Source organism: Anoplopoma fimbria, chromosome 17 (genome assembly GCF_027596085.1).
Source record: "Anoplopoma fimbria isolate UVic2021 breed Golden Eagle Sablefish chromosome 17, Afim_UVic_2022, whole genome shotgun sequence".
Lineage (NCBI taxonomy): Eukaryota > Metazoa > Chordata > Actinopteri > Perciformes > Anoplopomatidae > Anoplopoma > Anoplopoma fimbria.
The window spans coordinates 24,779,381-24,794,265 of record NC_072465.1 but is presented as its reverse complement, the minus strand read 5'-3'; the positions used below and the strand labels follow the sequence as shown (position 1 = coordinate 24,794,265).

The following is a 14,885-nucleotide window of genomic DNA, read 5'->3' as shown; positions in this document are numbered from 1 at the left end:
GATTATCACAGGCTTTTGTGTGCCTACAAATGTTATCCCCAATTGGAAAAAGTGGTCTATTTTCGGATCCCTCACTGTGAAAGTTGACACCATTTTTTTCCCTGCTGCGCGTGCACAAAGCCTGTGCATGAAAGATGCTCTTTTTCTTTTTTTTTTTTTTTTTTTGGATTGTGTATTTGCATATGAGCGGTGCAGCATTCAAGCTTTACATTGCACACTAGGATCTTCTGCATATACTGTCTATGATAGATATGTTTTTAATGGTGCTATTCAGTCTTTATCATCCCATAACTTTGATGATTACACTTTCTAATAATAGTCTATGGATGTCTTTGTCTGAAGGCTTTTGAGGCCTAAGCTATAAGCACTTGATCAATGAGAAGAGAACAAGCTATGGCTCTTTTTGTTTTTTACAGCTCCTCCTTAGCAAGCAATGCCGGGCAACATTAAGTGGATATTTCCACACAGGGGCCAACAGAGAAAGGGCTAATGTGCTCTCCAATAAACTCTAGCGTCCTCACTTGGGAGGCGCTCATGAATCTCCCCTCTAATGGGTCAGTCCGGTGGCCAAGCCCTTGCAGGAAGGTCAGAACTGTGTCTGTGCCATCCGTCCAGCCTTTTTTTTTAAATTTTTTTTTTTTTTTTAAATTTTTTTACAGACGTCTCTTTTGCCAAGTGGAGCTTTTGGTCCTCTTTCTGGTGCCAGACCTCCCTGTGCCACATGACTGGGCGACCCCCCCGCCCCCCTTCCAACACCTGGCACAGCCTGGTGCACAGAGCGAGCAGAAAGATTATCATTCCCCTGATGGCTTTTCCTTTGGGGACTGCACAGGCCATTTACTGAATGAAGGCAGGTTTCAGATTACAAGGCAACTCAGGTGTTAAACACAAAAATCCTTTTTTTTTTTTTTTTTTTTTTTTTTTTTTTTTTTTTCAATCAACTGCCTCGCTGTCACACCTTCTGCCTGTAAATGAGGTGCATTACCGAGAGGCCATTTCTACATGTGTTCGTTTTTACAATTCTGTGTTAGCATGCTAACATGCTAATAAGAACTAAACCTAATGTACAGCTGAGGGCAGTTTTACTTTGGTATTTGGTCATAAACCAATGTTTGGGGTAAATTAAAAAACAAAACAACTTAATTATGGCGCTGAAGGAAAAATCTGATAATTACCAAAGAAATTACAGTTAATCTGATGTGGGACATGCAGTGTGCAAAATACGGGGTTGATTGTCACTAGAGAACACCTGAAAGCCTCCATAGTATATCATATATCATAATTTCGGGGCGTCTCTACAATCACAAGACAATCATCTGTCACTTGTAATTGTCACTAAAATGTCTGTAAAGCTTATTAATTCCCAGCATTTTTCAGTATTCAAACTGAAAAAACATTTATTCACAAACATGTTTAGCGAGCACGAGAGACTATTTTCCGCCGTAAAAAAAACAAGCAGCCTGAGCTGCAACAGGCCGGCGAAGCGAGCCTTGTGGAATCTAAATAGACCCCCTTTGGACAAATTTGATCCAGTGCCTTTTGTGAGAACCTGGATTAAGAAAGGACATAGTGTTTCCTCTTCTTGGACATCAGGAAGGCAACCAGAAGTGTGTGTTTGTGTGTGTGTGTGTGTGTGTGTCAGGCGAGTGTGCCGTCCATATTCTGTTGCATTGCGTAGTTGTGTAGTTGTGTAAAGGGCCATATTGTTAACAGTATAAGCCCTAATGATGTTTGTGCAGAGTGTGTACATGTGTGGGTTTTTTTGGGGGGACTGGACCCTACAAAATGTTGCCAATCCATCCAATAGATGTTGAAATATTTTACACTGAAAACTTTAACCAGCTGGTCGTGCCACAGGAAGAGTCAGGTGAATCACCGAATCCAGTAGTACTCATCCACTGGGGACCATGAATGTCTCGACAAATTGTTAGCACAAGCAAACAACCAACAGACCAACATTGCCATCGTTAGCGTGCAGCTAGCATGGCTAAAAAAGGACTAAGTCTGGTCTGCCTCATATGATTGAACCTTTAAAACCAGTACCACTGCATCACATCTGTCAAGTTTGAGTGATTTATTGTACAGAAAACAGATCAAGGGGGCCACAGTCTGGTGTATCTAATAAGTGATGTGGGGTCAACCTGTCAGTCGTAGTTAACTCATTGAAAGAAAGAGCTGCAGAGTGACGGACTGTGTGCTTTCCGTAAAAATCCAGAGCCGTCTCCATCTGCATCTGAGCCATGTCATCATCTGTGCGTCAAAGTGAGATGCAAGGATTGCCTGTCAGGCGACTCAGGCATTCATCTGAGACATAAAAGAGCTCGCTGTTTAAGGTAGTGAATACGTAAACTCAAGGCTTTATTCAGAAAGAGAGAAGTAAAGGAGAGAGAAGCATGTGGATCTGTGTGTGAGGCAGAAAGGATGGATGGATGGATGGATGGATGGATGGATGGATGGATGGATGGATGGATGGATGGATGGATGGATGGATGGATAGATAGATAGATAGATAGATAGATAGATAGATAGATAGATAGATAGATAGATAGATAGATAGATAGATAGATGCATAGATAGAGTTTATCAGTAATTATCTTGCATTAATCACCTACTTGCCTTCAAATAATGTAATTTGTGCAGATGTCTTGGGAGTTTTAATGCTGCAAAGGCACAAGTTACCCCCAATTAGCACTAAAGAGCAGATAACACACTTCATCTGGTGGTCAAGCTTGACTTTGCCACTGATTAAAGCTTTGAAATCATTAGTGTGTATGTAGTCTACTGCAGTGATTCCCAAAGTGGTCTCACTCTGCGTGATCAGTTTTCAGATTCATTCATATAATGATCATGAGATAGACATATTTTTACAAAAGGCTTCATAGTTCATTGAATATAATTTAAATATCTTAATCTACAACCCAGTCGCCGGGTGAAATGATGGCAGTGTACGTTTCTGCGACATTTTTACACAAAGTCAGAGCAAGTAAGGGTTATTCAGTGACTGTTATTGTATAACAATCAAGAAAGTGTACAACGGGAGGGTCAGCGGGCTGGAAGGTGGAGTTGTGGATGAATCCAACATACACAGGACTTTCACCAAGGAGGCCGCTGTTTGTGTCCCGTGTGAAGCCAAAGTAAATGTTGACTTTACGCTTTTTAACTAACGTTGTTTTACACCAGGTTGTTTTACACATGTTGTTTTACGTAATGTTGTTTTACGCAAGGTTACGTAAAGTAGTCCAATAAGGTTTCTGTTTATTTAAGCTAGTTACGTAGTTATGTTAGGTTATTACATTCATTTTTTTTAACACAAACCATGATCTTTTTACAAACCTTAGCTAAGTACTTTTGTTGCCTGAACCTAACCAATCGTTTCACAACGTTAACCACATGGCATTGTTCGTTTCTGCAAGCGTGATACGAGTCTGATATGAAACGTGTTCATGAGGCCTATTTTTCAACATATCCTGCGGCTCGCAGACATGAACAATCCCAACCTTATATCTAGAGTGGTTTGGTATAATCGATCATAGATTACGTGGTAATCTAACAAATCTATAACTTTTTGGATGTTCAAATATGTCTAATACATGTCTGATATAATTCTAATTCCTATTCTTATAAATCAAAAACAAAAAATGCTAGGTCAAATTATCCCAGGTTACGTACGTGAGAGGTTCTCTCCCCTTGGCTGAAAAAAGACAGAGAACCTCTGGTGTTCTGTGTTTGTGTGTGTGTGCTTGCTGCCTCCTGCTAGCTTTGCTAAATAGAGGATAAGTGGTAGGGGAGGTTTGTGTGTCTACTACACAGGAATCCCTCCTCTCCAACTTCTCACTCCAGCTACCCAGGGGAGTGGTAGACTGCGGGGCTAGTGTTGGCTGATTGACTCTGATACATGTGCTGCATATTTCATGCCTTCCAGTCCGTCTGCATGAGAGACGCAGAGAGCTAGGGGAGACACGCAGATAGATGGACTGGAATAAACAGAAAGAGGACAGAGATCAGATCGACCTTTGCGCTGCGGTCACATCCTTCGTGTATCGTCTCCGTGTCTCTTCAGAGTGATGCATTGTTTTGGGTCTGTCTCTCTTCCTAACTTACTCCTCTGTGACCGACTGCAGCATCACTGAAGTCTGCGTGCGCTCAGCAGTCAGCGTGTTTTGTACACAGCGGCTTTGAGACAGTACAGCTGACAAACCAGCAGCGGGTCGCTTTAGTCCCAGCAAGCATTAGAGGCAGAAGATATGCTCAGTATACCTCAGTGGTCCTCCGGGGAGTTCCCATTTAGCGGCAGGGCAGGCACTCCATCTATTTGTGCTCTGACGGGTAAAGTTGATCCACACTCAATGGTGTGTGATCATGGGGTTTATTTTGCCAGGCGCTCCAGTTGGTCTGGCAACGATTCGTCATTTTTATTTTTTAAAAAACGTGACAGCAGACTTTTCACTTTGCTTTGTTTTCACAGTATACCAGCCCTGTAGCTAATGATTACTTTCATTATCGATTAAGCTTCCTTTTGTTCTTTTTGATTACTGGTTTTCGCTATTAAATGTCAGAAAATTCCAATCTCAGTTACCCAGAGGCCAAGGTGATGTCTTCAAATTGGTATTTTTGTCTAACCAACAATCCAAAACCCAAAGATATACAATTCACATAAACCTGTATATTATGTCAATCCTCACATTTTAGATTCTGGAACCATTAAATGTATTACATTACATTACATTACAGTCATTTAGCAGACGCTTTTATCCAAAGCGACTTACAGGAAGTGTATTCAACATAGGTATTCAAGAGAACTACTAGTCACCAGATGTCATAAGTGCATCTCCTTTCTTAAACAAGCATCTAAAAGCATAAACCAGAGCAAAAGTATAGTGCAGAAGCAAATTACTACGAAAACAATAATTGCAACAGACTAATACGAAAACAATAATTGCAACAGACTAATAAGAATGCAATAAGTGCTACAAACTAATACAAATACAATAAGTGCTACGAGGAAGGCTCAGGGTAGTGCTTCTTGAGGTGAGTTTAAAGATGGGCAGCGACTCTGCTGTTCTGACGTCAGTGGGGAGTTCATTCCACCACTGTGGGGCCAGGACAGAAAAAAGCTGTGACCGGGGCAACCAGTCGCCCCGAGGCAGCAGAGCGAAGTGGTCGGGCGGGGGTGTAGGGCTTGACCATGGCCTGGAGATAGGAAGGAGCTGTTCCTTTCACTGCCCTGTAGGCTAGCACCAGAGTCTTAAACTGGACGCGAGCTCTTACAGGGAGCCAGTGTAGAGAACGGAGAAGGGAAGTTGTGTGGGAGAACTCGGGGCGATTGAACACCAGACGAGCTGCAGCTTTCTGGACGAGCTCCAGAGGTCTGATGGCCGACGCCGGGGCTCCGGCAAGTAGTGAGTTGCAGTAGTCCAGGCGGGAGATGACCAGAGCCTGGATGAGCACCTGCGCCGTCTCCTCAGTGAGGAAGGGGCGAATCCTCCTGATGTTGTAGAGGAGGAATCTGCAGGAGCGTGTGACCGATGCAATGTTTGCTGAGAGCGAGAGTTGGTCGTCCAGGGTCACACCCAGATTCCTCGCAGTCCGAGTTGGCGTCACCACGGCATCATCAATGGTGATGGACAGGTCTCGGTGCGGGCAACCCTTCCCCGGGAGGAACAGTAGTATGACATTATTCTTTGATAAATGACTAAGCCCAAGCAGGTTTGGGGCATTTTTTGGCTCCTGTCACATTTTACTCTCTGTAGCCTTGTTTTTCACTGCAACATATAAATCTTGCACCTCAATGAAAGCAACACAATCATGGCTAGGAGCACAAACAACTCAAAAATCTCTTTTGTGCAGTATAACAGAGTTACCATGCCATAAATATTTAAAAAGAAGAGTCTATATACTCAACATTTTTCTAGTGTTATCAATGTTGGAAAAAAAATAGAAGTTGTACACACTATTGACATTTTTTCAACCTCTTCTTACAACCTCTCCCGTCCTCTCCTCAATGCACTGTGTTCAGCAGCCTGGAGTGTCGAAGTTTAACAAATTTTTTTGTCACATGACTGTTGGTCTCAGGCGAGTCAATAATGCCTTCACAGTAACCCTGATGATTGCAGAAAAAAGTATGTTTTTTTCCAGGATCTGGTTAAGGCAAAAGGTTTCTTCGGGGTGCAATTTGAAATGAGACATGGAGAATAAAAAGTTTTTGCTGAAATATCACGATTATAAGCTTTGTTTTGGTTGCTTTTTCTGATGGAAGTGTTCGTCGCAAATGATGTGTTCAAGGGCCGTCTGAAAGATGAAAATCTGATGATAATTAAGGTTTTTACAGCTTCTGGCTATGACGCATGGTGTGGTTTTGGCGTTTCTTTAGAGAAAACATGCTTTCAATCCCACAGGCAGATTTTGGGGTTAAGAGAAGGTACAGCGTGTAGGAGTTAGTGGCATCGAGTGCTAATTTAATACCCTTCCACTCACCTTTACCTTTTCAAGTGTGCTGGAGAACTAGTGTGGCTTTCAGTTAATGTAAAAACTTGTAAGGCTTTTCTAGAGCAGTGTTTGGTTTGTCTGTTCTGGGCCACCGTAGAAACATAGCGCAGCAACATGTCAGACTCCTTGAAAAGAGCTGCTCCATATGTAGATAAAGAGGGCTCTTTCTAAGTTAATGAAAACACAACAGTTCTTATTTAGAGGTGATTATACAGTCAAGAAAACATAGTAATGACGAATGATGAATATTATATTCCATTTCAGCTAATAGATCCCTCGACATTTGGCACACTGGACATTTAAACAATTATGTTACTTATCAAAATGGTTTCACTTTAATTTATCAAACCATTTAATCAATTTATCATATCAGCACCACAGTGTACAAGCCAAACTGCATTTGTCAATGAAAAGATTCAGGCTCATTACAAGCTGAATTGGCCGCAGAGCCAACTCCACAGCCAAATTTCCAAACGTTGTCACCTTATGTACAGTAACCTACATTTTGGTCCTAATCAGATAATTGTTTCTTTGCCTCCAGATGAGGATGACGAAGGTGAGCGCAACCCTGTTCCCCTCACACCCCTCGACAGCTTCTTCTCTGACAACGACTCCCTCAAACAGCAAAAGAAGAAGAAGCCCAAAAAGATGAAAGAGGGGAAAATGCCCAAAGTTAAGAAGAGGAAAAAGGAGGTAAGGCGTAATTCCGCTCTCGACACCGTCTGACATGACCTCGGACACATTAGCTTTGTGGCTCAAGATGTATCTTTCTCAAACTCGTTTGATGTCTCTGCCATTGGATCAAAGGTGTGTTTTTTTTTATGCTGGCCCACCTCTGTAATCTAAATGAGAGGCAGTGGACCGTCTCGGGCTTAGAGGAGGTTGGCAGCAGTGTCACCGTCGATGCCAGTGTAAGCTGTGGGCACCGAGGGGCCAGTTTAGAGTCTAGATTTGTGCCTGTGGCGTTGGTTCTGATGGCAGGGACTGTGGGTCAGAAGTACAGCGACTGTGCCAAGCTAGCCGTGGGAGTTAGCGGAGATTCTCCAGCTTTTAGTCTCCAACATTCAGACGGGTCAGAGGTTGGAGCTGCTCCGGGCTTCAGCACGGGGGACTTCATTTCACCAGTTTGTCATGGTGAGATCCATCATCACTATGATAAGCCAATCACAAAGCTTCTAAAGCTACCCGATGTTACTTTTGTTCAACAATGGCCATTTGGGTGAAATTGCTTATAACAGGTTTTCAGTATGTGTAACAGAAGTGAATTGAGTCGCTAATGTCCTTTTCTAACTTTATTGAAAATGTACTAACATGGGCTGACATCATTCTGATCAGGCCATAAAACCCTAAAGGCATTTACATTCAGGGGCGTGACGAATAAACAAAACGAAAATGTAAAATTCTTGCATGTATTTTTTTTACATCAAAACTATTTATTTGGGCAACGATGAGAATTTGCATGAGAGTTGCAGCACTTTTTCAGTCGAATGTTCAATTAGATTTGCGCATATTCATATTTCTGTTTATCCAGTACATTGTCTGTCAGTCTGTCTGACGTAACTGTTGTACAGCCTAAGATAATAATAATAATAATAATAATAATGGATTTTATTTATATAGCACACTTTAAAATACAAAGAAATCTCAAGGTGCTGCACAGGGTAGAACAATCACAATAATCAAATATAATAATAAAAACGCTAAAAACAAACAAATAAATAAATGAATTCATTTAATCATAATGAAATCTAAGAATATCTATTAAAACTGAACAACCACCCAAACACAAGCAATCTAAATTACCAAGACCTTAGGGGAAGGCAGAGAGTTAAGCAGTTACGAAGTTTATATATCTGGTGCCTTTATTGTGAAAGGTAAGAATAGAATGAGTGAATCTAGTATGCCTTTGTCAAGGTTAAAAAGAATAATAAAGTATTGGTTAACACTACAAAGCCTCTGTGTTGTTGCACACTATAGTCGACATTTCTTATATTTCCATTCGGCACAGCTTGATTGTTTGATGCCCCTTTTCACGGTGAGAAATCTCAGAAAGATCCACCGTGTTTCAAAAAGCCTCTATCCGCTGCATAATATTCTCCTGTAAAGGTACGCAAACAATGATTCCAAAAAAGAAAGGCCCATGTTGTGTAAAGGTCGTAATGGATTGAATTGAGCAAGGGTGTGTTGCTTTGCTTATGAATTCATCAATCAATCAATCAATCAATCAATCAATCAATCAATCAATCAATCAATCAATCAATCAATCAATCAATCAATCAATCAATCAATCAATCAATCAATCAATGTGATATATAAAGTGTAACATAGTGTTGCTTCAAAGTTGCAATGATAAAAAAAACAATAAACAACTATTCTCACATCCAGAGGACAGAAAGCATCAGTAATTAATTGGCAGCTGTGATTCTGGCTTCTCAACATAACAAGTCCAAATCCACCTTTTCTTTTAGCTCAGTTTTGGTCCCTACCAACTCATAGAAGTTGAACTTGAGAGTGCAGCGGAGGGAAACATCTGGTTGTTGCTAACTTTGTCTGTGTCTCATTTGGTGTTGTGCAAGAAGCATGCATGTGTGTTTATTTAAGCTTTTATACAAAAAAGAACAAAAAATAAAAAGCAGCTCCCTTCCACAGCTGGAAATGAGGTCAATGATAGAAGAGATTAAAGGCCAGCCTCCACCATATTCTACATTTCCCATTGATCTGTGATGACCCTTATGTTAACGTGAACCCAACATCATTTGGCCTTCCCCCAAACTGTCAACTCCTAACTAACTTAAATCCTGACTTTGTCGCAAGAATTTCTAATTAGGTCATTGATTTTGAAAGAGTTTCAGCATTTGTTGTAACATGGGAAAGATATTAAGCTAAAAGACAAACTGCAGCTGGAGTGAGTGGGTTTATTATTATGAGCAACACCCGAACGTTATTCAAACAAAGGCAGCACGGTCACGATGGTCAGCTAAGACGTAGCAGGAGAAGTCTCATTTACAAACTCTGCAGCTGTATGTTTTGTTTTTATTCAACGATTAAAGGAATTCACTGTATTCCCACTGCATTTTTTTCGTGCCTGTGTTGGCGGTGCCTTGAACAGTGTCGGTGACATAGCCGGGATGTTCCCCTCTGCTGGCTGGAGATGCCAGCAGTGCTGTGAGGAGCTTTGGCTGGCCAGGCTGCCACCCGGCCCTTTGGCTGCTCGTGGTAAACACTGAGCTCTGGGTCTCACCGAGCTAATGAGGGGGGGGACTCCCTCTGACACTCTCCTCCCTCTCTCCCTCCCTCTCTTTCCACCCTCAGACTCTACTCTGTATTCTCCTCTTTCCTTCCTTCTCCTCTCACACGCATCACCTCGTTTTGCCTTGATCGTGATGCCGCTGCTTTTTGTTGCTGCCTTTGCGTCACAGGAACTGGCAAATCTCTTTCTTTCCCTTTAATACGCCCCTATTATTCTTTCTTTCTCTCATGCTTTCCCCTCCGCTGAGGAGACACCGCTGCTGTAATTCACTTCCAATCACTCCCCAAAGGTCGGTGTCAGACAGGGGCCGAAAGTCAATTGGGGTCGGAGACTGTCAGCGGCACATCCCAGTCTCAGGTCACAGCCGCTGGTGGGAGCTATGGAAGCCAGGGAGAGACGCTGAAAGAGACAGTGAAACAAAAGAAATATGGAGACATGAAGGGATGATGTTTCCCTTTTAACAACAATAAAAAAAAAGATTAATAAATCACAGAAGTTTATAGAAGGCAGTTAGTTTTATTGGCAAAAAGAAGAGGCTGCAGTTTGGCAACAATAAAACATCCATGGAGCTGTGAAGAAACTGCTTTCAGCTTTAATATTTCTTTTGCTGAAATACAACCGGCTTTAAAGACGAGCCGCTCTCCTGTTTTTATAAGTTCAGTATCCTCTCAAGGATTGTGGTTCAACAGAGAGCTGTTGCTGTGAAGAATAGGGCCGTTGTTTTGTAGCTGTAAAGTGTTTTTACAGCCGTGTTGTTTTTTTTTTTTCTCCTGCTGAACTAGATTTTTATTGAATATCCTCGTCTTTGCTCATTTTTTCCGCGGCGCATCCTCTTGCGATCTCCCCGAGGCAGAGCCATTATGGGGGAAGCATCTAATTTGATTACGCTATCAGCACTCATCTGATTTTCTGCCCTGTAAAAAGTAGAATCACCCTCTTTGTTGCTGCCAGTGTCTCTCTCCGGTCCTGTGATGTATGTGTGCAGCGCTGAACTCTGGGGCCACGGCGAGGCTGTTGCACAGCTCCACCTCGTCTTTGCAGTCGCTCTCAACGGCGGTTCTGCTTCTTTGCTTTTTCCCTCCTCCATCTCCACCCCCACTCCCATCCCCCATCCACTATCTTCAATTTACTTTCTTTCTCTCTCTCTCTCTCTCTCTCTCTCTCTCTCTCTCCTTCTTCTTATGCATAAATGAGATTTGTCTAGACGGGTGCCGGAGCACCAGCGCTGCAACCACAGGCCTCTGCATAACAAGCTCGTTATGCAAACGTGTCTGATTGGATGGCGCCGTTCCATTGGCTGCCACTGTGATAGATTTTTTTTTTTTTTTTTTTTTTTAGGGGGGCAGGATAGAATGAAAGAGTGAGAGCGAGAAAGAAAGAAAGGGGAGCTGTAAAGAGAGAGAGAGAGAGAGAGAGAGAAAATAATGGAGGGGGGGCTGCGAGATGTGAAAGAGAGAAAGTGAGAGAAAAGGAAAGCGTGCAGGGAGGGGGGTTATAGAAAGAGAGAGAGAGAGAGAGAGAGAGAGAGAGAGAGCCAGACACTGCTCAAATTTGGTCACCATGGCAACACAGCCAGGCTGCTGGTGGGGTTGGCGGGCGCTGCGGCAACGTGAGCCTTTCCACTGCGCTGCAGAGCAAAACGCCTGTAAGTCTCTCCATGGATCCACGCGGGCCTGCTGAGCAACAGGCAGCGAGCAGAGCACGAAGCTGCTGTGCACTAATTCACTCCGCACACACACACACACACACACACACACACACATGTTCACACACAGACACATGCATATTGTACATGTATGAAAGGCATGCACACAAACACGTTTTTACACGAAAGGGAAAGAAAGACACACAAACTTTTTTTAAAGAAATGACTAAACACAAAAACACTGAGCCCCCCCCAAAAAATGATTCCTGACATCAAAGGAAGATTCAGAAATATGTGTGTATATGTGCACAACCACACTACACACACAAATGATTAATTGAGAGGTGCACACTGAAGAGAAACACCAGATACTTTTCCCTCCCCTACATGCTCAATCATGAGCACGCACCAGTGGATTTGCTCATATGCAACACTCTCCATCACACAAACAACACCTGTTAACTGTTAAATCCATACAGCCTTCCAGATGTCTCATATTAAAAAAAAGAAAAAAGCCAGCTCGGTCCACAAATGGGCTCTGAGCGGTGATTGGCTGCACCGCCGGAGGTGTTCTGTTTGTTGGTTTACTTTGGTGTTCGATCGGGTGTAAAAATGCGTAGAAAAAACCCTGCTTCTGTCTCGACTCTCCTCAGCGGCTTGCTGCTAACTGTAGACTCGTAATGTAGCAATTTATACATTTCATCGCAGGCAGGAGAATTATAATATTAGTAAAGCGGTGACACTTTGGAGCGATGTAATTTAATTTATGCAAATGCCGTGGAGAAGAAGCTTTTATCCAAAGTGCTTTATAGAAGTCTGACTGCATATGTTTTTTAGCGTGGGTGGCCTCTGTGGGAGCTTTAATCCTTAACCCTGGCAGATTTAACGCCATGCTCGTGTGCCCTCATCAATGGGTTTCATATTTTTAATTATCCACATTTTTATCACCAGATGAAATTGTGTCTCAGAGGATACCTATTAACTGCAGATAGATTTCCTTTTATGGATTCAACGGTGAAATACAGATATTGAATTCAGTTTAGACCCAGGAATCTGGCTTTGATGCTCTCTTCAGTCAGACACAGTCACGTCTTCAGACAGAGCCCAAGAAGCAAGATTCAAAGTCAGATTCTACCTGTTTACATTTATAAAAATAGCTGTTTTGGCAGGAGCTCTTGACTGTATCAAAGATGTGAAGTTTGTTCGGGTGAAATTTCATTCAGCGTGAATCTAGTTTTGCAGCTGCATGCTCTTTATCTGCTGGAGAACGAGAGAGATCAGTGAGAGCCGTCTGAGCCTTCATATGCTCACGTCCTCCTACTGACTACCAAATAACCAAAACTGATCCTCATGCAGCAACGTTCTCTTAAATGTCTCTTATATTTTCTCTTAATTGAGAAAATTGAGACTCACCAAATGTTCTTTACCATCTAAACCTGCTCTTCCTCAGATGTGCTCCATGATGAATCCCACATCATCATAAATTGGAGGCGTGTGGCAGATTGTTTATTAAAAGCAGAGGTAACGCCCCTTAAACTCTATATAAGGTTTTCTCCAAAAATCAGAGAGATGCCACCAATAACAAATGCTGAAAGAAGAAGAACTTCAGCAGTAGTGAAATTCAGGTACTGTTAAATAAAACTTGAGCAAAGTAAGTTTTCCAGAGCTTCAGTACTGGCGTTACAGGAAAATCAAGAAGCATCTAAGAGCAGTATGAAAGCTAATCAGAAGGGTCTCTGTAGTCTTAATTGGGATCAATAGACCAATAGTATTTCTTTAATAATACAATTATTATATTTATTAAAAAAAATATGATTATCCAAATCGGTTATATGATATTTATACGTATGATTTATGGTACTCAAATTGAAAACATGTGTTTCCTTGTGTTGGACAAACAACCAATTTTTCTCTTACCTAAGACAAAAGTTAAGAAAACATTGTTGAAATCAATGGAAACTGACCAAATAACTCCCTGCATGAGACCCATTTATATGCATTTATTTGTACGTATACATAACGGTCATGTGTCCATGTGAAATGCCTCAGGGAGGAATCCAGCCAAGAGTCGACAGCGACCTGGAGGAGACCTCAGAGGTGGAGGAGGAACGAGAACGTCCAGAAGTCGGCTCTGAGAGCGAGAGCAGCACCTACGGCCCGACCAAAAAGAAGAAGAAGAAGCCCAGGGAGAAGAAAGAGAAGAAGCCCAGGAAGAAGAAGAGGGATGAGGAAGATGAGGACGAGGACGATGATGACGGGACCACGAAAGTGAGTCTGAGTCTAGGTCCATGAGGCTGAAACAGGTCACTCCTGGTCTTCTGCTGGATCCTGTATTTTTATTCACCGTGCTAAAAATGCACTAATTTTAGAGTCGTATTGAATTTGTATTGATATTATAATCTAATATCCAATTGTGATTATGATATTAATAATATTAACACTAATATTCACAATAGTAATACTTTTATTATTAATAATAATTTAAAACAAAGAGAAAAACATTGTTTTTCTAGATTCATTAACGAAATGGTTGATTAGATTCATTTGTAATGAATTAACTTTTGACCTTAATTTGTCTGCTAGACACAGAATGTCTCCTATTCAACTTAAAAATATTTAAAAGGAACAGTGTGACAAAATTAAATATAATATTCATAACTATGTTTTCATTAGTGTATAAACACCTGAAACTAAGAATTGTTTTTGTTTTCTTATCTTATAATGAGTAAACATTATTTAACATATTAGTTTTGATGCCTCCCATCTGTTTTTCCCTAGGAACCCAAATCATCCGGCCAGTTGATGGAGGAATGGGGCCTGGAAGACGTTCAGTACGGCTTCACCGAGGACGACTACAAAACCATCACCAACTACAAGGCTTTCAGCCAGTTCCTCAGGCAAGCATCTAATTATGTGTCTGGATTTTCTTCCTTGATTGTTAACTGCTCTGCCTCTGTTTCTGAGGATTGTCAGAAAACCCCTCGTTGAGACCAGAGAGCGGAGTGACGAGCAAACTCTGCTCTCTTTTTTTTCTTTCCTGTTTGCGCTAGAAAAGCTCGGCTGTTGGTATAAAGAGTCCTTCTCACCTGGGGCTGTCTGGCCTCGGCTAAGCCTCTGCTCCGACAAAGTGGAGCATGAGCTCCTGCGGTGCCCCCTGTGTGTAGTCAGCTGCTTACTGGATGCCTGTGACAGCCGGGAGGCTCTGGGACTCGGCGCTCTGACCCACTATCTTTCACAGGCCAACGTGCCAAACCTCAAGCTGTTGCCTGACAAATCACAAACACGACGTACGCAACAGCAAAGCGGGGAGAACAAAACTTAAGGGGCAGTGGGATTTCGGCAAATCAAGACCGACTTCCCTCTCAGTGCTGAGGGAAGTAGAAATTACATCAACGGGAATGAAGTGTGACATAATAAAGCTGCCGTTGTTGTCTCCTCTCCCTCTTGGTTTTCTCCTCAGGCCTCTCATTGCCAAGAAGAACCCCAAGATCCCCATGTCAAAGA

At 42.1% G+C, this 14,885-nt stretch overlaps 1 protein-coding gene across 1 annotated transcript in view; it reads left to right on the top strand.

Annotated features, from left to right (window-relative positions):
* The window catches only part of chd5 (chromodomain helicase DNA binding protein 5), a 46,298-nt gene that overhangs the window by 3,000 nt on the left and 28,413 nt on the right, over positions 1 to 14,885 (top strand). The window contains exons 2-5 of the mRNA XM_054617776.1: positions 7,028 to 7,179; positions 13,431 to 13,649; positions 14,160 to 14,278; positions 14,842 to 14,885. The exon at positions 14,842 to 14,885 is cut by the window's right edge and continues 198 nt beyond it. Coding sequence (XP_054473751.1) covers positions 7,028 to 7,179; positions 13,431 to 13,649; positions 14,160 to 14,278; positions 14,842 to 14,885 — 534 coding nt within the window. The remainder of the gene's footprint in view (positions 1 to 7,027; positions 7,180 to 13,430; positions 13,650 to 14,159; positions 14,279 to 14,841) is intronic.